The sequence below is a fragment of the Aspergillus melleus genome, assembly GCF_016097325.1.
Source record: "Aspergillus melleus strain CBS 546.65 chromosome Unknown contig3, whole genome shotgun sequence".
Lineage (NCBI taxonomy): Eukaryota > Fungi > Ascomycota > Eurotiomycetes > Eurotiales > Aspergillaceae > Aspergillus > Aspergillus melleus.
This window is the reverse complement of record NW_025763372.1, coordinates 4779816-4803177: the sequence shown is the minus strand read 5'-3', so window position 1 is coordinate 4803177 and position 23362 is coordinate 4779816. Positions and strand designations below refer to the sequence as shown.

Sequence of the window (23362 nt, the reverse complement as noted above, 5' to 3'; positions counted from 1 at the left end):
AGACAGGTAAGGTTGCGAATCGGGCCGATGAAATCACTGGCGCATATACATCGAGTGGCCAAGCCGTAGACTTCATCGACTGAATAGATGCTGGAATGGCTGTAGGGTCGGCCACGTCTATTAAATTATTTGTCATTATGATTCGTACGAGTTCATGGAAGCTTGGCCAGCGATATTGAAACCAGTAAGTAGTCCTGGGGGCTGCTCTGTGACACGATATTTAGCAGGCTTTTGTCTCTTCCGGAGAGCTATAGGGATCGGTCAAATACGCCAGTCCCCATAAAGACTACGAAATTTGATCCCCATACTCTAGGCTGCAGAGTAAGCAACATGTCTCTCGACGTGTCCTCGTTATTCTCTGTTAGAGACACCGTCGCTGTCATAACGGGTGGCGGATCCGGTAAGTCTATCACCCCCTTTCCTTATAGCCTGACTATCAACCGTCAATCTAACTAGCCATGCCTCGGCCGCACCATTGCTCACGCTCTCGACGCCAACCACGCATCTATAGTCTTCATCCTCGGCCGTCGGGAGCACGTTCTCCAGGAAGACTGCGCTGAAGCACAGAACCACTCCCTCATCCCCGTCCCAACAGACGTCACCTCAAAGGAGTCTCTCGAGGCAGCATACCGCACCATCGCATCCCAAACCAACCACATTGACCTCCTCATTGTGAACAGCGGCATCGTGGGCCCTCCCACCTCCCTCCCTCCGAATCCCGCTGCGAGCCCTTTCACTCCACCCACTCTCCGTGAATTCCGCGACCACCACTTCTCCCACCCAATGGAGTCAATCACCAGCGTCTTCGACGTAAACATCACAGGAAGCCACTACACTATTCTCGCTTTCCTCCCTCTCCTTGAAAATGCCAATCTCTACCGCCCTTCTCCCCAACCAGACACAGTGTCTCCACCTCGCCCGCAAGTCATCATCACCAGATCAGAGTCAATGGGATTGCACCGGGCTTGTTCTATTCTGATATGACTTGCCCGCTATATCAGTGGTTCAGGATCCCTGGGACAGGCGTGTCAGACGGGTCGTTCCCGGCTACACACATTCCGCTCACGAGAGGCGGTGGGGAAGTTGATATTGCAGGGCTGGTGTTGTGGATGGCGAGTTACTCGGGTGGGTATCTAAATGGGGAGACGATTGTTTTGGATGGTGGGAAGAGGAGGGTCGTTATCTAATCACAGTGTTCATTGATCTGGTACTGGTTATGATCCTTGTTTGATCTTGGTTTACGTCCTCTAGGCCGGTTGATGTGCTCTTTTAAGGTTTGAATTTGGATGTAATATGGGGCTGTCTGGGTCTTTTCTGGATTTAAATTGAGGTAGCTAGACTCTAGTCTTGATACGAAGGCAGTCTTCGGAGTATTTCCTCTCTCCCGATCTATATGTGCCCCAAGTTGGCTACGATATGTCTTCGGCGGGAGATTAAATTATCGCATTTCGCAACCACCAGAACTGCAAATTGCTATTTGAGATAATCCCCCTCGATTCTCCCTTGCTATTCACTACAACCATAAGATTCTATGATAGATGGCAGCTCACAGACTGCAATCTATCTTCGTCAGCGACTGCCAAGGGCTCGGCGGGTCAGCTGATTCGCTGACTAACGCGCACCGGAAGGCAAGAATACGCGACCAATCAGCAGCGGAAGGGAACTCTACGCGAGGGGAGTATCTATAGCTTCATGTATGCTGTTTGGGGAACTATAAATGGGCCTAAGTTCAGTAGCCATTCACTTCATTCCACGGAAGCAGCATTCAAGAAGCCTTTCTTGAGTACCCAAATCGAATTGAGAAATCACAAGCAACAAACCGATCAACCTCCCATCAAACAAGTCAACCAGCCTTACCACCAACCCAACCAACAAAATGTCCGTCTCCACTACCCAGCCCGGAAAGAAGTACGTCTTCGGCGTTCCCCTCTACGACTTCCAAGCCCTCGACGTTGTCGGTCCAATCGACCTCATCCACTCCTCTTCCAAGCAACTCCTCGCGGAGATGGAATCCATCGGCTTCCTACCCGCCGGTCTCGCCCCCCACGCCATCGACGTCGAATTCATCTTCCTCGCACCAACCCTCGACCCAGTGAAGCTGCACTATGGAATGACCCTCGTCCCCACTGCGACCTTCTCGACCTGTCCGCCCCTAACGTGTCTCCTCCTCGGCGGCCCGGGACCACAGTTCTTCAACAATATCCCGGAATCGTACGTCTCGTTCCTCCAGGAGAGGGTGAAGGAGGTGGAGTTCCTGTTCACGACATGCACGGGCGGGATCGTGGCGAGTAAAGCGGGGTTGTTGGATGGGGTGAAGGCGACGACGAATTGGGAGTTTCTTGACGGGGCGAGGAAGGAGTGTCCTGCCACTGAGTGGGAGAAGGAGAGATGGGTTGTAGATGGCAAGATTTGGTCGTCTGGGGGTGCGTTTGCGGGGATCGATATGTTTGAGAACTGGTTGGAGGGGAGGAGGGGGGAGGCGTTGAAGGGGTTGGCGAGGAGTGGGTTGGATTATTTGCCGAGGGGGCTGGATGGGGAGGTTATTAGGGATTAGAGGGGGCTTGGTGAGGCTTAGGTTGGGGAGGCAGATACGGCTTTGTTTGGCTCGGGTGTGATGTTATGGGGTTGTCTGCATTTGCTGTTCAAGGTCAACAGTTGCGTTTAGAGCATGTGTACTATAACTTCGTAAATCGTCATATGAGTGGAGAGCTATCCTGAATTAGCATACATTCTGATAGACCTCACCCGTTCAAACAATTCGCAGCATCAATCCACTCCTCTTGGGACAGTTCCACCCCTGGTCCATCTCCAAACAGATCTCCAAAGTCGATCCCCAGATCATACGAAGGCACATCAGCCAGGCTGTTCTGATACGCACTCCAGAAGTCGGTTTTTCGCATACCTACCATCGCAGGACACTGTCCTGGCTTAAATTGGGGGCCTATATGTGCAGCTTGGCTTGGATCCTGCTCATCTTCGGCAGGTAATCCAATTTTTGCTTCAACAGGAAGCAGAAGACCCATGACCGATTTGAAGAGGTACAACATATCCGGAAACTCACCAGGGTTACAACCCGACTTGGATCCTTGCGCCAGGCGGTTGGCGAGGCATTCGAGCAGGGTAGATATTTTTCGGGCGCTCACCCGAGCGATTGAAATAAGCTCTGGTTGGCCTGCGGCAGCTGAGAGGGCTTCTAAGACGTTGCGGATAACCACTATAAGTCGAGACCATTCCACGGCGCTGAAATTGAATAGTTGGTTCATGGGAAGGGATATGAGATAAGTTAGGAAATCGTTTCCGGTGGTGATAATTGCCTGGAAGCCGGCCGTATTGCTTTGCTCTGGGCGGAAGGGGGTATTGCTTGCTTTGAAGAAAGCGAGGAACAAGGTTGCGGTTTTGATCGGAGCTGATTGAATATTCGTCAGCTCGGTTCCTGCGTTCAAGGGCATGACTTACGGGTGTCCAGAAAACCATCCAGGGATATGTCATGGACTGGGTTCTCATCCCGATATGTCGACTCTATATTCATCTGCACTTGAAAACAGCGCAACATGATTAGTGTGTGTGGAGAGTCCGACTGAGCGAGTTCAGACAAGTATAATTTGAGAGTTTCCGGAAGAACAGCAATATTGGGTCGTTGGTTTTGTGTTGACATCCTAAAACATCAGATCGATCTTTCAAATTGCAGGTGGTTACTTACAGTGACGAGAGAAAGTAACATCCAAGACAGGCATTCTTGATTTCATTGATGGTACAAGAATTCTGAGTGGTTAAAAAAGCATCATCGTTATATCGAAGCTCAGCCACCATGCAGACAGCAATGTGCAGATACTGATGGATTTGCAAGTTCGTGGGACGGACATTCATGTTATACCTGGTCTCCATTAGACTTCCCGCTCAAATGCAGCGATCGAAGCTTACCAGGCAATATAAACAAGCAACCCCTGGAGGTAGTCAAGGCTCTTCTCCCCCGCAACAACGACCCTGTCCGCCAACACAGCCCGAAACCGAGCATCGAGACTTCGCAACAATGGCATATCCTCCGTAGCAGCCACTGTTAGGACCGCCAGATAGAGAAATCGATGCTCTGGGGACGCAATGTCCTCCGGAGCAGTCACAAACGGAAAATAGCTATTCTTGGCACGAAACCTCTCTACTAGCTCATCGGCTCGCTTCTGATCTAGTACCCGCGGTCGCACGCCCAGTCCATCGGGAATATGCGGTGGTTGATCCGCCGGAATCGGCTCAGACCTTAGAAACTTCTCCTGGAATATGCGATTATGAAAACTGACGAGGTTGTCAGATGGGGGCGGTTTTTGCGACGCGGCGAACAATCCTGAAACCACGTCGATTTCCTCTCCCTTCGACACAGCTGGACGTGAAGCCTTCGCAGGTACAGTACCCTCGCCGATTTGACATTGTAGATGCAACGCTTGACAGCTTCGCGCCTGTCAGCAGTTATGATCAGGCTCCCGGATTCATCAAGCTTACCGCCGACACGGCGAATGTGCGAGTTCGCGCAGGCAACGCGTGCGCTTGGCGCGACAGTGGGCGCATGCCCTGACATTCCGCGGCCTGGGGCACTGGAACTTGTGGCTTGATTCCATTGACGGTGGGTGAACGAGCTTTTGATGGAGAAGGATGCTAAGGCTAAAGTGGAGAGTGCCTGGATTGCCAGCGAGATTCGGATTGATGCCTGATCATCTCTTGGCACGGCTGGTTGACTTTGGCCTGAGGCACGAACTCCGAGCATGTTATTTATAGATCTGATCACCCTAGGGATAAAGAACCACATCGCAGTAATGTGGCGATTGTGAAATATTAATATTTCGAGCATGAAACCATTCTCCAAGTTCTCATGTAGTTTAGAGCCTTTTTACATTTAATGAAACGTGCGAATGATCGTGCAGCACCGATTCTCGCCGTCCATCAGCAATCTCGGCTTCCTAATGTGGTTGCAGCTGACCTGACCTCTTGAAAGTGGGTCCCGATAAGCTCGCGTGAACTGTATCCACCTTCCTAATGTGACAATGTTGAAGTGCGGAGTTGACTAAGCAGTTGCGGTAAGACGATCATCGCCTTGCTCGGCTGCGAAATTGCGGTATTGCGCATTCTGCAATATTGCAATATGAAGCTATAGAATAGCGGTGAAAATGAGCGATTCTAGCATTATAAATAGATCTCTTAGATAGTCAGAAAGGAGGTCTTCAACATCTTCAATCTATTTGTTTGATATAGCCAATTCAATTGCTTCATTTAATTGTTTTTTAGTGGTTCAATCTATCCGGATCCTTAGTCATTTTGCTTGTCAAGTCTTCGTTCTTTTACAGTTATGAGTCCGGTGACCCTCTAGATTTAGAAATATGTCGATAAGGATTTTTTTGAGCAGTATTCTAGCGAATTGGAGGATCATGGCTAGCAGAATCAATACGGATAGCGTTGTGAAGGTGAAAATCGTCTTCAACGGATCGGACGATTGGCGTGATTGGATTAAGGAAATAGAAGTGTATGCATATTGTCTTGCAATATGGGATCATTTCGATTTTGATCGAGAGGAATATTCAGAGGAGTTAGAATGTTTTAAAAATCTGATTGAATTTGACAATAAGTTTTATAGGAAATGGCAATATCAGCTTCAGAATTGGAAAGATAAGACAAATGCTATAATAAAAGTGGAGAAAGAAATTTGATTTTTTATACTGATCCGGGCAAGATCGATAATTGAAAATATGAAGAAGGAAGAGATGATTAAGGCATTGAAAAAGCAATTTAAGTCGAGCAAGAGATACCTTGACAATAGGGTTCTTAAGTTATATAATACGGTTAGCAGGAGATCTCTCAGAAAGGGCAGGATAGAGGCTTGATTGGATGAATTTATTTTTGCGTATGTAGCGATCAAGAAACGAGGCCTTTCAGAAAGTCAGAATAGATATGTGAAACGGGTATTTTTGCAAGTGATTGGATTTGTATCATTCATATTTAGTGATCTGCAATTGCAGGCAATGAATGACGAGGAATGCAAAGACGAGACATTTTATAAATTGTTCGTGCGATATAGAAATTATTTTATGAGTCGGCAATATCAGGAATCAAAGGATCAATTTGCAATGGTTTCATTAAACGGCCATTCGGACGGAAAATTGAGTGAAAATCGAAAGAAAAGTTCTCAGGATTGCATATGTGGAGAAATTCACTGATTCGTGGAATGCGCATATCTCAATTTATTGGAAAAGATTGCTTTATTCAAGACAGATGAAGCAATTATCAAGAAGATTAGAGATTTAGTATTGTGAAAGATTAAGTTCGATGCAATGATTAGGGGCTATATCGATCGGAATTGGAAGGACGAATCGCTTCAATTTTTTTATACAATGATGCTTGTATTCAACGCAGGGATCATTTCATTTTTAAAGAACTGTTTTATTCTTGATTCAGGAGTGTTCACGCATGTATGCAATGATATTTCGCGATTTGAATCATTGGACGAAAACGTGGTAGAAGATCTGCAAACAAATGATTCAATTATCAAGATCCTAGACACTGGAATTGTCAGAATTTGTTTTAATTGCGGAAGCGATAAAGGCAAAGAAATGATCATTTTAAAGAATGTGGCATACGTTTTCGGTTTGTATATCAACATTTTAAGTGTCAGAAAGATTTAACAAGCAAGATATGAATGGGAATTTGGTTATAATTGCATCACAAAAAATGGTAATGTTATATTTCGACTAGAAGATCATTTCACAGGATTATGGATTATTGAGAAATCGAAAGGATTGAGCGAGGATTTACATGTATATGTGATTTTTATACAGACGATCAAGAAGTCAAAAAAATCGTTCATCTTGAAAGGAAGAATGGAAGATTGGTATTGTCGAATGGGTCATGTTCATCGAGATGTAATCAGACGCTTATTTGAAGCTGTTATGGGCATCAAAATTATCGATTGGAATGATCACAATAGAAATCAATAAATATGCGAGCCATGCAAGATCTCATGGGCTCTTCAGCAGATATCTAGGCGTTTTGGAATAAAGACAATCTCGTTATTCGAGAGGGTGCATTTTGATTTCATACAGATGAGATCAACACTCAATAGAGATCAGTGGATTTCACATTTTTATGACGAATATTCATATTTTCACGCAATGAGTACGCATTCGCAAAAGAATGATTGCGTCAATGTTATTAAGATTTTTGTTAATCAAAGAAGAAATCTTTTCAAGATATGGATTAAATTTATAAAAAACGATCAAGAATAAACGTTCGAGAATGAGATCAAACACTTTGAACATCTCAAAGAGATTGTACACGAGTATTCGGTGATTGGAATTCTGAATCAAAACGATTCAGCAAAACGTGTAGGATCTATATTGATTTTGAAGATGAGAAAGATGATATTTAGAGCGAGATTACCCTGGGACTTGTGGCCATGGGTCTTTGCATTCATTGCAGAGATAGTCAACCGGACGTCTATTGCTAGTATTTAGTGGAAGATATCTTTCGAATTATTTTATGGAAAAAAATTAGATTTCGCGGCACACCGCACAGTTGATTGCATTGTTTACACAAAGCAGGATCAAGATCGAAGCAATAAGATGGCTTCACGCGCGTATCGTGGAATATTGCTTGGGTCAGTTGCATTGAATATATGGCATATCTGGAATTTGAAAAAGCAATTAGTAAAGATCGCGAGAGATGTGCAATTTGATGAAAGCAGGTTTTATGATTTCAACGAGCCATTCTTTGAAGATCTACTTCGCAAGACCTTTCTTATATCGTCGTTAAAGATCGCAATTCCATCGCAAGGAGAAGAAGATCTCCATCAATCGAATGACGCGATTGATTTTGCGGAAAGAGATGAACACTTTAGAGATGATGATTCTGACGGGTTGAATGAGGTTTTTATTAGTTAAAATAATGAAGATTTGATTAAAAAAGAAGGATTTGTTGAATTGAGCGAGTTGGACCGGCAATTTAGTAAGGAAGTTAGATATTAGATGATTATTTCGGACCGCATGCGTACTGCAGGATTTTCAACATTTCAATTAATGTTTTAATATTACAACCAGGATTATCGGCAAGAGGCAGAGAGATCATTTTTTCATATGTTAGGAGGATTTGATGATGAATTACCGTTTCACATATCCGTACGCCCACGAGAGGAAACCCCGGACGATTTTCTAATGAGATTATTGCAGGAAGCAGTAAAAAACAAAGATTTTACATTCATTATATTTCATGAGGATTTTAGCAAGACAGATGCAACGGAAGATCTCGATTCGTATATTTTATCGAGATCAGAGGGTGGAAGATTAGGGAGTGAAAGATTAAGAAGATGAGGATTTTAGGATGATGGGACCCGTTCTAAAAATATTGTTTAAGGTAGGAGATTACAAAGAATACGATTCGATTCGCAATATATTATTCATTCGATTATATAGGATTTCTCGATTATTGAAATGCTGAATCAAATAGAATACGTTTTCTCGATTACTTTCAATTTAATAGAGATTAATAAGAAACGATGATATCGAAACGATCTTTTTTTGTTATTAGAAACATATGCAGAGATGCTGTAGCATCTGTTAAAAAACGAATTTATTTCTGTTATCTGTGTAGAGATAGGAAATCTTGAATTGATGAAAGCATACGATTTCGCATATTACAAAGAAGCGAGAAATGCGTAGATTTTATCATTGAAATGGGTCTTCACATACAAATTTGATGAAAATGGACAATTTCTGAAAGTCAAGACAAAAATCTGTGTACGCGGTGATTTGGAAGAAGATTTTATGTCTATTAATTATGCAGTAATCGCGTCTGTAAAAGCATTTAGAGTAATTATGGCACTTGTGACAGCATTTGATCTCGATATGGATCAGCGCGATGTTGTAAACGCATTTTTGAATGCATTGTTTGACAAGATTATATATACAAAATGTCTGGACAGATTCAAAGTCAAAGGAAGAGTTTGAAAGTTTAGAAAGGCACTATACGGATTGAAGAAATTGGGATATTTTTGGCAGAAGGATCTGGCAATAACATTGCTTGAATTTGGTTTTGTTTCCGTTTCGGAGGAAGAATGCTTTTATTTCAATGTTTACATGATCGTTTTTGTATATGTCGACGATATCATTATTATTAATTTATTTACAAAGATCGCACGCGAGGCAATTGATTGATTCAAGCACGTTTTTGCAGAGAAATACGAATTACGCAATATAGGAGAAGTAAAGTGGTTTTTAAAAATCAGAATTATTCGGGATAGATTTTAGCGAAAGGTCTGGCTCTGTCAGAACGTTTATTTCGAGAATTTTGTTACGAAATTTCATTTTAACAATTTAAAGATCTGGTCAGCGATCTTTCATTCAAGCGCCTATGATTTATTTTTATACACGGAGCAGGCGCCGTCTCAGAGGATCAAGAAATACAAGATAAAGATAGAATTGATTCAATATTTCATTGTGATTATTCGCGTTGATGTTGTCTATATGATAAGCTGTTTATCTGAATCACTGAAGAATCCGTTTTTGAATCATATTTTCGTTGTGAATTGAATTATTGCATATCTTTACGTCACGTGTTTTTTAACAATCGAATACTCAGGCAATTAGAAGATTAAAGAGATGGCTGTAATCGCTTTAGATGCAGCATTTGCGGATTGATATGATTGATTAAGCTCTGCAGGATTTATTTGGAAACTATACAGAGGTCTTATTGAATGAAAATTAGACAAGCAATGTGCAATTATTATCTCTATCATTGAAGCCGAATATCTTGCGCTTTCTGAAGCAGCGAAGGCAATATATTGGTGAAGAAGAGTTTTCAATATCATGGGATTCGACTCTGATCATAATTTGATTGTACATTGCAATAATTAACAGACTATTCGTTTAATCACTTCAGCAGACGTTGAGCAGAGATTTAAATTATATTATGTTGATATCTATCGATTCTGGTTTCGTCAGGAGATTCAGTAGGGATATTTACGCGTTGCATGGGTTTCTATCAACGAGATGATTGCAGATGGCCTCACGAAGGCATTTTTCGTTTAAAGATATCGTGAATTCGTCAGGATGCTTAATCTAGTCAATATCAAGGATTTTATCATCGATATAAAAGAAAATTGATTTCGCAATGCGATGAGGGAGTGTGTTGAAGTGCGGAGTTGATTAAGCAGTTGCGGTAAAACGATCATTGTCTTGCTCGGTTGCGAAATTGCAGTATTGCGCATTCTGCAATATTGCAATATGAAGCTATAGAATAGCGGTGAAAATGAGCGATTCTAGCATTATAAATAGATCTCTTAGATAGCCAGAAAGGAGGTCTTCAACACCTTCAATCTACTCGTTTGATATAGCCAATTCAATTGCTTCATTCAATCGTTTTTTAGTGGTCCAATCTATCCGGATCCTTAGTCATTCTGCTTGCCAAGCCTTCGCCCTTTTACAGACAACAATCAATTGATATTGATTATGCTAGAACTCCGAGATTAGTATACATCTAAACACACAGTAGCCTGAACCGGAACAACATCCTGATACCACTTTGGAGAACACCGAATCAGTCGGTCTTCGGTCCAGTATTCAATTTCTGCCGTGCCAAGGAAGACCTCGCACTGTGGTTTTAGGCAATCGATCATATTTAATGACTCCGTAGGAGTAACAACAACAAATCGCAGAACTTCAGCTGTTCGATGGCCAGGGAGAAGTAAGGGCGTTATGTGGCGCTCGTGCCGGATGCTTCTCTCCCGGCTCACCACCCTTCATACACTCGATGTCCCCGTTTGATACCACTGACTGCCGGCCATACTTTACTTCGCCCAGTGCCGATTCTTCGTCCTCTGCCGATACAAATGGTTTGCCCTTGGCCCATTGGAGTGCCCGGAAAGTTAGATAGGCACCTCCAACAGCACCAACAGTGGACACGAAGGCAATCTTGCTGAATCTATCTCAGAGTATTGTTAGCCTAGTAGATATCAATATTAGACTTGATGGTAGCCCGAGATACCTGAATGCAGCAAATCGTTTGTGTTGTTTGCTATCGGTAGGGGCGCGAGAGGTCATGATGAGAGTTCTTGGATAATGTACTAATGTTTGACTACTTAGGAATATGACGGATGAAGACATGTTGTTTCTTATATGGAGCGTTAATTCCTGCAAATATCCAATTGCACAATAATAAATATACAATTCCTCGATTTGCCTCCGCGTTACCTCATCCGTCTTCCAATTAGCAGCGGATCCGGGCACTGATAGCGGAGTCGCTCGGAAGGGGGGACCCGAAAACATCATCAATCTGGTAGAAACCATCCTTTTTTCTCTTCGTTTGACGGCCCGTTCAGTGGATTGAAACATCCAATGGGAAGACTATCCGGTGATCGGGATTTGGAAAATCACGAACAGGTCATGACATCAACCATCGCGCTATACAATGGACTTAAAGCCTCCCTTCCTAATGGCTCTTCTGGCTTTTTTCTGGAATGAACGATTTAACCTGGCTATGAATAGCCGTGTTCGAAGGCGGCGGTGGCGAACTTCTAATAGATTGTGTGATGTCCTTTTCCATACTAGCAGTATGTTGGTTAAATCACATTCACCACACTCAGCTGGCCAAATAGAATAAAATAAAATAAAAATAAAAATAAAAATAAAAATAAAATAAACAGAACTATTAAAGGTCGTAAATGGTACAGGATGCAAGCATTTGTGTCCGCTAGGCATGTTTTGTCAGGAAATGCATTGCCATCAACATTCTGACGAGGTTCTAGCCTTGCTGCTTAAAATCACAGTGGCCAGTAGGAACGCGGTCCGCCCCATTTACTACTATCCACATGACGTAGAAGATGTGCCTCTGGGGATCGTCCCTGGGATCTAGAGCCGTTATTCCAGCTGGCGATATCGACTGCGTCATGAGAAAGTCTCATTCTTTCCGAATTGACATTTTCGTACGAATACATGTTTGTCGCCACGGTTCTCTCGACTATAAAGGTATGGGTTACAAGACCAGTAGTCAAGGTCATACTTCCATCACATAGGTCATAGTCAATCTTCTCCCCGACCAATCTGTTAATCATGGCCCCTGTACGACTTGCCGCTCAAACATCCCTCTTGCGGGCAATAAAGCCCTGTCCAGCTGTCGTCAGCGTCTCACAGACCGGCATTGTACGATCAAATATCATTTACACATGCTGCTCAAGACGTTTCATCTCGTCCACTTCTCAAAATCAAATCAAGGAATATTTCCCAGCCCCGGACACCCCCGGAGTCAAGGAAGTCACAACGGCATGGTCACACCCAATGTAAGTTTGTTTCCACAACTTAACACATAATATGGCAGCTAATGCGACTGGCAGATACACCGATTCCCAGATGCGCGATGTGAAAATCGCACATCGAAATGCCAAGAACTGGTCAGACTGGGTCGCGCTGAGCACAGTGCGATTCTTTCGCTGGGGCATGGACCTCGTAACAGGTTACCGACATCCAAAGCCGAACGAAGTTCAACCAGCCCGGTTCAAAATGACCGAGAAAAAATGGTTAACTCGGTTTATCTTTCTCGAAAGTGTTGCCGGCGTCCCAGGGATGGTGGGCGGTATGCTGCGACACTTACGCAGCCTTCGACGTATGAAACGAGACAATGGATGGTACGTACTGACACCCTATGAATTACGGACCGGTGGATCTGATTTGTCGATATATAGGATCGAGACTCTTCTTGAAGAGGCGTTCAACGAGCGCATGCATCTGCTTACATTCCTCAAACTCGCCGAGCCAAACTGGTTTATGCGACTCATGGTTCTTGGTGCCCAAGGGGTCTTTTTTAACGGGTTCTTCATCTCCTATTTGATATCGCCACGGATCTGTCACCGGTTTGTGGGTTATCTCGAGGAGGAAGCTGTCATCACATATACCCGCGCCATTGAAGAAATCGAGGCAGGTAATCTGCCAAAGTGGACAAACTTGGAGGCTCCTGAAATAGCAGTACAGTACTGGAAGATGCCAGAGGGTGAGCGGACAATGCGCGATTTGATCTTATATATTCGCGCCGATGAAGCTAAACATCGGGAGGTGAATCACACACTGGGCAACTTGGATCAACTGAAGGACCCGAACCCATATCAGATCCAATATGTGGACCCAACTCAACCGCACCCGACTAAGAGTCTCGACAATTTGAGTGGAACGGGGTGGGAGAAGAAAGATATTTACCACTCAACATGATGCTTCTAAAAGTCTATGCATGGAATGGGTCTATTCTACCAATACGAAGTACTATATTGTTAGGCAATTCTGTACAGTCTGAGCTTGCGATCAATGTTGTAATAGTTGCTAAAGTTCCGACAAAGCAAATTGAAAAAAAGGCGCAAGTTTCCCATACAAAGTAGTAATGGTGTTCCCGTGTGGATAACGACTGGACCTCCGAAACCCAGGTTGAACCATCCCTAGGGGGAAACGTATCTTTCTCGGTGGAACACAAGACGCATTGAAACACGCCAAAACTCCTCACATGGCTATTGCGGTGGCCCATCGGTTGAAGACAATCGCACATGCAGGCGAGATCTTTGTTTTTGGTCAAGGGTGTATTGTGGAGAGAGGAACTCACGATGAGCTGATGCTGGCGAAGGACGGTACTGGGATCTGACGTGGTTACAAGATTCTGGTGGTCATGGCAACTAATATAGTCACTTGGCTCGATAGGCTCTAATACAGTATCGATCTATCTCTCATCACGACGGTTTCTCTACTTAGAATAACTTAACTGAACTCTCCGGGTTTGAATTGCCATCTCAGAATTAAAACGATAAAGTCCACAATTCGTATGAGATCGTTGAGGTCTTCGTGGCCATATCTAAGTTACAATCTTCTAAAGTCTTTAATATACCCCGTTATACAGTTAGCATTTACTAACTCCTATACTTATATGTGATATTGTAGTATATAAGGAAGGCATGTGGCTCAAGCGCGCAGAATTTTCGAATTCAGTGCGGTTATGGCAAGATACAAGGGCTCTATGAATACCACGTTCTACAAGAAAACACTGGTGGTTATATAAAGATTAGACAACTGTCTCCTGCGATGACTACTTCAAGCATGTTATCTCATCATCAAGGAATCTTGTAATTCTGCTTGTTCTCTCATAGTAGGATCTCGCACGGATCCCACCAACATATATTTATTTGCGGTCTTGAAAAAGTAACAAGACCAATAGACAGTGTAGAAGCTCTGCAGAGACCGCTTGCACAGCAGTGGTTAAATGGAGGATGCAATGATGCGCTTGATCAATCCTGAAATGAATGATTTTGGAAGAGGCAAGGTCTTCTAGAGTGTTGCATATCTAGAAGGTGCCCTGGAAAGGGTAAGCAAATGGCGAGATACTTGGCAGCTTGCCTCAGGCATCCAAATGCCTACAAACAAGGCATTCCGAGCAGTATCTGACAGGCGTACAAAATAAAGCACAGTCTATTCCGGTTGGAAAGGTCAATGTAATCCAAATTCCTCCCTCAAAGCCTCAGCAAACAATTCCACTCCTGTTTTCAGATTCTTCTCCGGCGCGGCCGCAAATGTCATTCGGAAATGCAGCTGACCATTCGGTTTCTTGTTAAAAGAGAACAGTGACCCTTTGGTGACGAGTACACCTTTCTCCAGAGAATTGGTTGCAATTTTTGCTTCCACTTCAGTCATTTGCAGGTCAATGTCCTGCTGCGACCCGCATAAAGACGCGAGCTGAGGGTGGTGTCTCCAGTCCAGCTGGATCCACAGAAACATGCCAAACTCGGGTGGATTCCAACGTGCAATTTCCCTTGGCAGATAAAGCTCACAGGCGGCAAGAATAACATCACGACGTCGTCGATACTCTTGAGAGAGGTGGCTCAACCATGAGGCAAATCCGTCGTGGCCTCAAGTTTCGTCGAGCAGGTGCCAAAGCATAAGCTGGGATGGACCGCTAACAGACACGGTGCTCACTTCTTGATAAGCGAGAAACTTCTCAATAATTGGAGCTGATGCAGTGACCCAGCCGGCACGTAGACCAGGTGCGAGTATCTTGGCCGCAGAATCGAGACGCACGACTCGACCAGAGGTGTCTAAGGCGAGAAATGAGGGGATGGTCTGGAAATGTGATGTCTCGTTCGACACTTTATCTTCCGTCGAATGGCTATTACTACCATTGGCGGCATGATAGGGACCCATCCGAAGGAAGTAGTACGGATCGTCCTCGATGATGATGAGGTCATGTCGTTCGGCGACGTCGTATATTGCCCTGCGTCTTTCCAGGGGCTGGCTGAACCCGGTCGGATTCTGACCGGTGGGAATTGTATACAGCACGCGCGGTTTTGGAGATTCTAAAACATCCCAGGAGCAGAGTATCGCGTCCAATGCATCGGGTTGCAGGCCATCCTGATCCATCTCAACACCTTGGACTTTGATCCCATTCAAGGTGGCACTCTCCAGAGTTCCGGGATATGTATATTGCTCCGTGAGAACGGTGTCTCCCCGGTTGCAGAAGATTCGAAATGCTACCTCCAACGCTGCGGTCGCGCCACAGGAAAGGAATGTTGCCCAATCTGAATAAGGGGGGTTATGCACGAGCTCAACATGTTCCGTAATGAATCGGAGGAGGTGTGCTGAGCCGTTCGCATGACCATAATTCAACCCGATCGAGAGGTTGTACGTTGCCCCTTGTTTGGATATAGTGCCCACCGATTGTGCCACACCATTGAAGGAATCAAGCTTCGTCAGCCCTGCAGTAGCTCCATGAAGGGACATATACTCCCATGGATAATAGTCTGCGGTGGGTCGGCCTGTCCCGAGTGAGATAATCTTGCGCGGACCGGCTGGACTGGACCCCTTTTTCAAAGCAGAGCCGGCAAAGTCCCGACTTTCGGTGCTGAAGTGATGCTCCAAGGGCTTAGCCAACGGCTTAACCCTCGCGTAAGATGATTTGAACTGGTCAGAGGAAGTGAAGGGAGCAGCGGTGAGCGGGAGAGGAGCGGCGTTGGCCCGAAGGGATTCAATATCCGCGGGTTGGAGACGTGTCATGGTCGCAAACCAAGGAATCTCCGAGATGTGTTGGTGACTGCAGCATGTTATGCGCGATTCCTAACCTCCTTCATTCAATTATAAATAGTTCACTGGTGGAATTGCGCAATAATCCGTATATCGCTGATCTCGGAGTGTTCGGAGTGATGTGGTCACAACACGCCGAATACCCCGATCCTTAGTTCGTTGTTCTGTTGGAGCCAGCCTTTTTCCTCGGACCTCTTTCACCCGCACCACTTGACCGATTAGAACAGTTATTAGCGCAATACTCCACTAGGTCAATGTTACAGGGCATATCAGATCCATTATGCAGCAGACTCCGGGCGTGGTGTCGACATTTCCCTTAGACAACCTCTTTGTGGAAATCAACAGTCTCCTTGGTCCAGTCTGGACTTTTGCTTCTTGTTGTGATTTTTTGCCCTCTTATATTAGCCCACTACCCCCGCGATTAGGCCGGGATGATATTGACTACCTTATCAGAGCGGGTGCCTTTGATACGCCAGACGCGGTGTTGTGTAACGAACTCGTGCAATCCTACATCCGCCATGTGCACCCTCATATTCCATTCCTTGACCTGAATTGGTTCATGTCGGTGGTTATGGAAAATCACTATAGTCAGGAGACCTGCGATGGGGAAGGCTCAACGATTAGTATTCTCCTGTTCCAGGCTGTGATGTTTGCAGGCGCGATATTTGTGGATGTTAAGCACCTCTATGGCGCCGGCTTCCTGTCCCGACGAACAGCATGCACAACACTTTATCGCCGAGTTCGGGTACATGAACTTCTATCCCACTCTCAAGCAAAGGTCAATACTAATGTAGAATTTCCGATAGGCGCTTTATGACCTCGACTGCGAAGATGACCAGCTGAGCGTGATGCAAAGCCTCCTACTCATGTCTTACTGGTACGAAGGTGATGATTCACAGAAGGGCGGCCGCCACTGGATAGATGTCTGCATCTTGCTAGCAAGAGTCAATATACTAGGTTTTGACTGGCCTAAGAAGCAAGGTGGCCAATGGAGGCTGCGGAAGCGACTCTGGTGGTGCATTTACACGCGAGATAAACTTGTCGCTTTAGGGCTACAGCAATTTCCGAGTATCGAAGAAGAATTTGCTTCGGAGATACCAATGATCACGATCGATGACTTTGCCCCCCTTCTGTTGCCAATTGAAATGGAGGATGTTACTGCTCATCAAGACAGCCTGAGGCGGATTTACATTGAGAAAGTGAAGGTCTGTCGGTTCGTTAACCGTGCTCTCCATCAGTGGAGATACCAACAAAATCCCGATGACCAGCTTCTGATTAGAATCGCCGAAGCAAACCTGGATCTGTGCCGACAAGACCTGCTTCAGTGGCAAATGAATCTCCCTCTAGATCTCGTTTATCACGTTGAACTATCTCCTCTGCAAAATCAAGCAGACCGTATCCTTCATTGCCACCGAGCATGGCTCAGGCTAGCTTTCCTCGAGATTCGCTTTACCGTTCATCGCCAATTGCGGGCACTCCACGGAAACACAGGTTACCTTTCGCATGAGGCAGAACAGTCGCTGGAAGAATCGCTACAATTAGATGCAGTGCAAGTAACCGACGTTCTTCAGGACCTGTATTATCAGAAACTTCTTTACTCTCTTCCAACGACTAGTGTCGCCGTGATTTGCCGCACGTGTCTCACGCTTTTGGGAGGAATGAACTCAAGTTTACCCGACAGTGGCAGGGCGCTAGTCCAACGCTTTAATCTTTGCACCTTTGCATTGAAGCAACTGAGTACGTTGTATGGATCAGCTGTCTTCCTAGTCTCAGTCCTGGGTTTGAAAAAACAACGGTTCAGACACAATGGGTACACATCCATGAAAGATATCTTGTCTCACATTGATCTCGACACCCTGAGTCAACTGACCTTACTGGGTTCGGATTATCCGGCTTCAACAGTTCTGAGCATTCGCGATCCATACTGTCTGCAGGTTGTGTCAACTTTGAAGTTACAGCGGGACAGATTGAGCTCTTGAATTTGCGTTGGGCGTTTCTGAACTCCAATGTCAGAGCAGCCGCTATGCATGTAGTATAATGTTAAGAAAGCGACGAAATATCATGGGGTGGTCTCACCCTCGACTAATTTGTTATGATAAAAAGCTTTAGGAGACGACGATATCAAAGTATAGAATAATAGGTTTGATTGATAAGCATTCAAAGGACGCTGTACAAAAAGATTGGACCTCTTGGCAGGTAAAAGTCTCATAGCCATATGTATTATAGCGCACACTAGAGTTATTCTTTGACCGTAGATCATTCACGTTGGTGTTTCAACCCCTTTGCGAAACAAAAAGACTTTTACACACTCCCACCTCTATATATTGCAGTACCTGGTAGGAACGATCTTTCCATCAATCATGAAACGATATTCTAGTTTCACTTTCTGACCAGCCTCTATCATTCTTCCTATTTTTCTGAAAGGTAAACGCTGAGGACTGTCACATCGTCGATGCCTCCGCCATCATTCGGTTTCTGCCCGGCTTTGTCAGGCCATTTTTTACTATCCTACCATGTTATCTCGTATCTCCACAAATTCTCCGATTGATAGGAACCGTCGGCCCTCGGTATATGGGCGTAGGCTGGACAGTTGCACCGAGTAATGATGATAACCCTGCATCAGTCATATCGCGTCCTCGGACTGCGCTAGCTTCATGGCTTGTTGCCTACTCCGAGGCTATTACTCCGACAACGCATTCTAGGCAGCTGGCAGTTCGGTGCGGAGAGCACCGCGTTATCTTCCCCCCTTCTTGACGCCCTTCCAGTAGTTGAGGCCAGTTCAGAAGTAAGATCGTCGTCTGGGCTATAAGAGTTCTTATCATAAGAGAAATCATCTCATTGGGCTCTTGAGCATTCGTAATCGAGGACGCTCAGTCATACCAAGGATCCTTCCCCATGGGGTCGCAGGGTGGCAATACAATGATAAGAAATTGCTAGGCGATCCATCTACCCCCGCACGCTTCGTCTTTAAGATAAAATGTCCCTATAGATAGTTTGCTGTTATCTTGATCCACCAAGTTACTTCGTTTTTGCTTCGTGACTTGACGGAGCTCTTAACATGTCGGCAAATAACATCATGCTAAAAGACACCTCTGATATCGAGAGAAAGCCTAGCAAAGACAATAATGGCCCTCCCTCATGCGAAGCCCACACGGGCACCTCCACTCCCATCCAACAGGATCGGCTTAGTCGCTCTCTTTCCGCACGTCAAGTGCAGATGATTGCAATCGGAGGGACAATTGGAACGGGCCTATTCTTAGGATCTGGGAATGCCTTGGCTAGTAGTGGACCGGCTTCCATGCTCATTGCCTATGCTATCTGCGGAGGGATTGTGTTTGTGACAATGTTGAGTCTTGGAGAGATGGCGGCGTTTATTCCCGTCGCTGGGAGCTTTTGCACGTTTGCTGGGTGAGTTATCTTCTACACACCGTGGATGACCTATGCTCGCAACTAGTTCTCATAACCGTGCATTGCAGGAGGTTTGTTGACGATGCTTTCGGGTTCGCACTTACCTGGAACTATTGGTTCAATGACGCTGTCACCACCGCCTCGGATCTGGTGGCTTTACAGCTGATCTTGCAGTACTGGGTAGATCATTTCCCTGGATGGGCTTTCAGTCTTATCTTCTGGGTTGTTTTGATTTTGATCAATGTCCTTGCGGTTAAGGTTTATGGTGAGGTTAGTCAGAACTTTCCGATGATTTCTTGTGGTGATATTGACATAAAGATGTTTACTTCAGGTCGAGTACTGGCTCAGCGTGCTGAAAATTATAACTGTTGTGGTAAGAAGGCAACAAATCAGGGAATTGGTTGATGCTCATGGTATGACTTTGCAGGTCTCATTATCCTAGGGATCGTTGTCAACTGCGGAGGCAACTCATCGGGCCGTTATATAGGAGCAGAGAACTGGCGCATTCCTGGGGCTCCGTTCGTTGGTGGAATCGGTGGTTTTGCATCCGTATTCGTCACTGCAGCGTTTTCATGTATGGCTCCTTTTTCCTCAGTCCTGACGACAGAGGTGGTATTTGTTAACGTGAACAGATGGTGGTACAGAGTCCATCGCCATCACTGCAGGAGAAACCAAAAATCCTGCAAATACTCTCCCAAAAGTCGTACAAAATGTTTTCTGGCGAATCTTGATCTTCTAGTATGTTGCCTTACGCCTCTTTGCCATGGAGCCAACACTTACAATCTCTCTCGATACGTGAAGCTTCCTTTCGGTGCTGGTCATCGGTTTGAACGTTCCCTACAACTACCCCGAACTGGCTGAAAAGGAGGTCAAGACCTCTCCGTTCACCCTAGTCTTTCAAATGACAGGAACGAAGGCTGCTGGTAGCGTCATGAACGCAGTTATCATGACCAGTGTGATATCCGCAGGTAACCATGCGTTATTTGCGGGCGCTCGACTACTTTATACTTTAGCCCTCGCAGGGCACGCTCCCAAGGGCTTCGGTCGGCTTAATCGCCAAGAGGTGCCCTGGGTTGCTGTCATCGGCACAGGAATAGTGAGCGGGCTTTGCTTTGGGTCCAGTAAGATCGGTGCAGGTCAATTATGGCTTTGGCTACAAAAGTGGGTCACTTACGCTTTCCACCCATTAAACCACCTAGGGCCTAACAGAGAGAATTAGCATCGTCGGAGTATCAAACCAGGTAAGCTGGATTGCTATTGGGATCACGTCGATACGATTCCGCTCCGCTCTCGCAATCCAGGGAAAGACGCATTTGCTACCGTTTCGTAATTATACATACCCCGTTGGCCCTTGGATATGTGTGATTCTGAACGGTTTTATCATCCTCGTTCAGGGATGGAGCTGCTTCAGTCCGGAGTTTTCAGCTGTTGACTTCGTAAGTTTCTATGTGGAGATACCGGTGATGCTCTTCATGTACATAGCTTGGAAGGCTGGCAAGAGAACTAGATACGTCCGGTTGTCGGAGATGGATTTGGAAACAGATACGTACACTCTGGAGGCGGAGGAGGTGGAACTGGCGCTTACTGGTCGGGTTAGGAGGTTCATGAACTGGCTTCTCTAATCGCTACCTTGCTCCTAGGAGCTCAGTGTGACCTTCTATGCATAGAGTTTCGTTATGTGCGCTTCTTCGGTGCTCATGGACAAGGGTCAAATCACATTGTCATATGCATTATCCGTATCTAAGGTAGACTAAACACCAGTATTAAACGCGCTTATAATATCTACATCTGCGGGTTGAAAGCTCTGGGACAATGGCTGAAGTCTGTATGGATGTGCAGTGAGACACATAGAGTTTGTGTATAAGGTCTATCAATAATTTATGACGTAGATGAACAAGAGAGGGAATACGCTTTCAGCCAGAGAAGGATCCAAGAACACAACCTTGAGCAACGATCCTGTTCATCTTTCAACATTTCCTAAAGTTCTAGTTACAAGCGAGTTCCCATGTTCACATGAACTGCCTTGATCTGGGAATAGGCCTCCAATCCAGCCTCTCCCAGCTCCCTACCAATTCCACTCTGCTTCACGCCCCCAAAAGGAATCCTAGGATCGCTACTAGGACCACTATTGATCCACACCATCCCGGATTCCAACTCTTCCGCCAAACGATGTGCACGCCCAATATCCCGCGTAAAAATGCCTGCACCGAGTCCATACATACTGTCATTCGCCATCTCAATGGCTTCGGCCTCGGTTCTGAACGGGAGGATCACCACACACGGACCAAATATCTCTTCACGGTAGATTCGCATGCTCGGCGTCACATCGGTAAATATTGTTGGAGCAATAAAGAACCCCTTGCCGTTGACATCGTATGGCCGGCCGCCGGCCGCCAACGTGGCCCCTTCTGCTTCACCACTCATCACGTATGAGAGAACCAGCTCATGTTGCTCTTTACTTACCTGGGGCCCCTGAAAGGTAGATTCAGCGAACGGGTCAACGACCTTGCTGATATTAGCGACCTCATCTTTAAGTAACTTCAGAAACTCCGGGGCAATTCGCTCATGGACAAGAACGAGGGACGTAGCACAGCAGATCTGTCCCTGATTAGACATGACGCCACGATGTGCCCACTTGGCCGCTTGCTCAATATCGGCATCGTCGAAAACCAGAAGAGGCGATTTGCCGCCCGTTTCCAATGTCACGTTTTTCATTGTGAGTGCTGCCTGTCGCATGATTTCCCGGCCCGTCGCCGTTGACCCGGTAGACGCGATTTTATCAACATCAGGGTGTTGCACAAGGGCAGCGCCACATTCACTTCCGCGACCATTGAGCAGGTTCACCACTCCTGGAGGGAAACCGGCTGACTTGATTAAGTTGGCAAAATAGAGAATGCTCAACGGTGTCTGCTCCGCAGCCTTCAGGACTACTGTATTTCCACATGCCAACGCTGGGGCAAGTTTCCATGACGCCATTCCAAGTGGATAATTCCACGGAATGATCTGGCCCACCACTCCTATTGGCTGACGGAGGGTATATGCGAATTTGGCGTGTGTAGTGCTGATAGTCTGCCCAAACATTTTGTCTGCCCAGCCGGCGTAGTATCGAAACGTTAGGACGACTTCGTCGATGTCTCCGTTGAGAGCTGATAGATAAGGCTTTCCTGATGGCGGTTTAGATTAGCTCCACATTGACCTGCAATTGATACTCATACCATTATCCCAGGTTTCAATGGTTGCTAGAACTTCTCGATGCTTGTCGATCAGATCCGCTAATTTGTTCAGCAGCTCCCCGCGATCCGTAGGCGATAGATCACGCCATGTAGGATCTTTCAATGCTCTCCTCGCGGCTCTGACAGCCAAATCCACATCGTCTGTCCCGGCGGCGTAGACTTTCGTGATTATTGTATCGTCACTATGATATGGCTTGTTAATAGGGCAATCCGAGAGAGAGGGTGGCAAGGAAGACAGAGGGAGTTGGCTCAGCCTATAGGCAACATACGAGGGGTTGATCGACGTTATTTCGGCACCAGAAACAGACTTGACAAATTCATTGTCGATGAACAGTCCGGTGGGCTGTGTATATTGTCGCCCGTTCGGGGCCGTCAAATCCACAGACAGAGACATTTACTGCGAGCTGATGGTGTTCGAGTGTGTTATGTGAAGGGTTAAGCACATTCTTGTCCCTATTGCTAACCTCATATCCCGCTTACGTTGACCTTGGTTCCCACGACCTCAGCTTTACTAAAAGAATTCTAATTCTATCTAATCATTTCGGAAATGAATGTGCTCCACATCGGCGTCGGAGAGAGCTTCGGAGAGAGCTTCGGAGAGAGCTTCGGAGAAAGAGTCGGAGAGCGGAGAGACCCGGACGGGGTATCGGA

The 23362-nt window shown here is 45.7% G+C and overlaps 9 protein-coding genes across 9 annotated transcripts; 5 read left to right on the top strand and 4 right to left on the bottom strand.

Annotated features, from left to right (window-relative positions):
* Positions 1 to 330: 330 nt before the first annotated feature.
* LDX57_006699 (uncharacterized protein) lies at positions 331 to 984 on the top strand (the record flags this gene model as incomplete). Its single annotated transcript, XM_046088416.1, has 2 exons — positions 331 to 400; positions 512 to 984. The coding sequence occupies 2 exons, from the start codon at positions 331 to 333 to the stop codon at positions 982 to 984; spliced, it is 543 nt and encodes a 180-aa protein (XP_045944386.1).
* An 892-nt stretch (positions 985 to 1876) lies between these two features.
* On the top strand, positions 1877 to 2554 carry LDX57_006698 (uncharacterized protein; the record flags this gene model as incomplete). The annotated part of the gene is made up of 1 exon (XM_046088415.1): positions 1877 to 2554. The coding sequence occupies one exon, from the start codon at positions 1877 to 1879 to the stop codon at positions 2552 to 2554; it is 678 nt and encodes a 225-aa protein (XP_045944385.1).
* Positions 2555 to 2741: 187 nt separating this feature from the next.
* Positions 2742 to 4567, bottom strand: LDX57_006697 (uncharacterized protein; the record flags this gene model as incomplete). Its single annotated transcript, XM_046088414.1, has 5 exons — positions 2742 to 3406; positions 3457 to 3656; positions 3701 to 3874; positions 3922 to 4432; positions 4492 to 4567. 5 exons carry the CDS (start codon positions 4565 to 4567, stop codon positions 2742 to 2744), a joined length of 1626 nt encoding a protein of 541 aa, XP_045944384.1.
* Positions 4568 to 10688: 6121 nt separating this feature from the next.
* On the bottom strand, positions 10689 to 11069 carry LDX57_006696 (uncharacterized protein; the record flags this gene model as incomplete). The annotated part of the gene is made up of 2 exons (XM_046088413.1): positions 10689 to 10950; positions 11014 to 11069. 2 exons carry the CDS (start codon positions 11067 to 11069, stop codon positions 10689 to 10691), a joined length of 318 nt encoding a protein of 105 aa, XP_045944383.1.
* A 735-nt stretch (positions 11070 to 11804) lies between these two features.
* Positions 11805 to 13788, top strand: AOX2_3 (alternative oxidase). Its single transcript, XM_046088412.1, has 3 exons — positions 11805 to 12304; positions 12359 to 12649; positions 12707 to 13788. Exons 1-3 carry the CDS (start codon positions 12078 to 12080, stop codon positions 13224 to 13226), a joined length of 1038 nt encoding a protein of 345 aa, XP_045944382.1. The 5' UTR covers positions 11805 to 12077; the 3' UTR covers positions 13227 to 13788.
* A 1115-nt stretch (positions 13789 to 14903) lies between these two features.
* On the bottom strand, positions 14904 to 16176 carry LDX57_006694 (uncharacterized protein; the record flags this gene model as incomplete). Its single annotated transcript, XM_046088411.1, has 1 exon — positions 14904 to 16176. The coding sequence occupies exon 1, from the start codon at positions 16041 to 16043 to the stop codon at positions 14904 to 14906; it is 1140 nt and encodes a 379-aa protein (XP_045944381.1). The 5' UTR covers positions 16044 to 16176.
* Positions 16177 to 16629: 453 nt separating this feature from the next.
* Positions 16630 to 18049, top strand: LDX57_006693 (fungal specific transcription factor domain-containing protein; the record flags this gene model as incomplete). Its single annotated transcript, XM_046088410.1, has 2 exons — positions 16630 to 16815; positions 16877 to 18049. The coding sequence occupies 2 exons, from the start codon at positions 16630 to 16632 to the stop codon at positions 18047 to 18049; spliced, it is 1359 nt and encodes a 452-aa protein (XP_045944380.1).
* Positions 18050 to 19128: 1079 nt separating this feature from the next.
* On the top strand, positions 19129 to 20697 carry ALP1_2 (Basic amino-acid permease; the record flags this gene model as incomplete). Its single annotated transcript, XM_046088409.1, has 6 exons — positions 19129 to 19478; positions 19547 to 19748; positions 19810 to 19891; positions 19966 to 20052; positions 20111 to 20216; positions 20280 to 20697. The coding sequence occupies 6 exons, from the start codon at positions 19129 to 19131 to the stop codon at positions 20695 to 20697; spliced, it is 1245 nt and encodes a 414-aa protein (XP_045944379.1).
* Positions 20698 to 21467: 770 nt separating this feature from the next.
* On the bottom strand, positions 21468 to 23105 carry ALD2_3 (mitochondrial aldehyde dehydrogenase; the record flags this gene model as incomplete). Its single annotated transcript, XM_046088408.1, has 3 exons — positions 21468 to 22642; positions 22694 to 22893; positions 22981 to 23105. The coding sequence occupies 3 exons, from the start codon at positions 23103 to 23105 to the stop codon at positions 21468 to 21470; spliced, it is 1500 nt and encodes a 499-aa protein (XP_045944378.1).
* Between the last annotated feature and the right edge of the window lie 257 nt (positions 23106 to 23362).

What these genes read in the sequence shown, in the direction of transcription:
- AOX2_3 (XM_046088412.1), top strand. Translation starts at nt 12,078, where the DNA reads ATGGCCCCTGTACGACTTGCCGCTCAAACATCCCTCTTGCGGGCAATA. An exon ending in ACGGCATGGTCACACCCAAT is followed by an intron (nt 12,305 to 12,358) that starts GTAAGTTTGTTT and finishes TGCGACTGGCAG; the next exon opens with ATACACCGATTCCCAGATGC. An exon ending in ATGAAACGAGACAATGGATG is followed by an intron (nt 12,650 to 12,706) that starts GTACGTACTGAC and finishes GTCGATATATAG; the next exon opens with GATCGAGACTCTTCTTGAAG.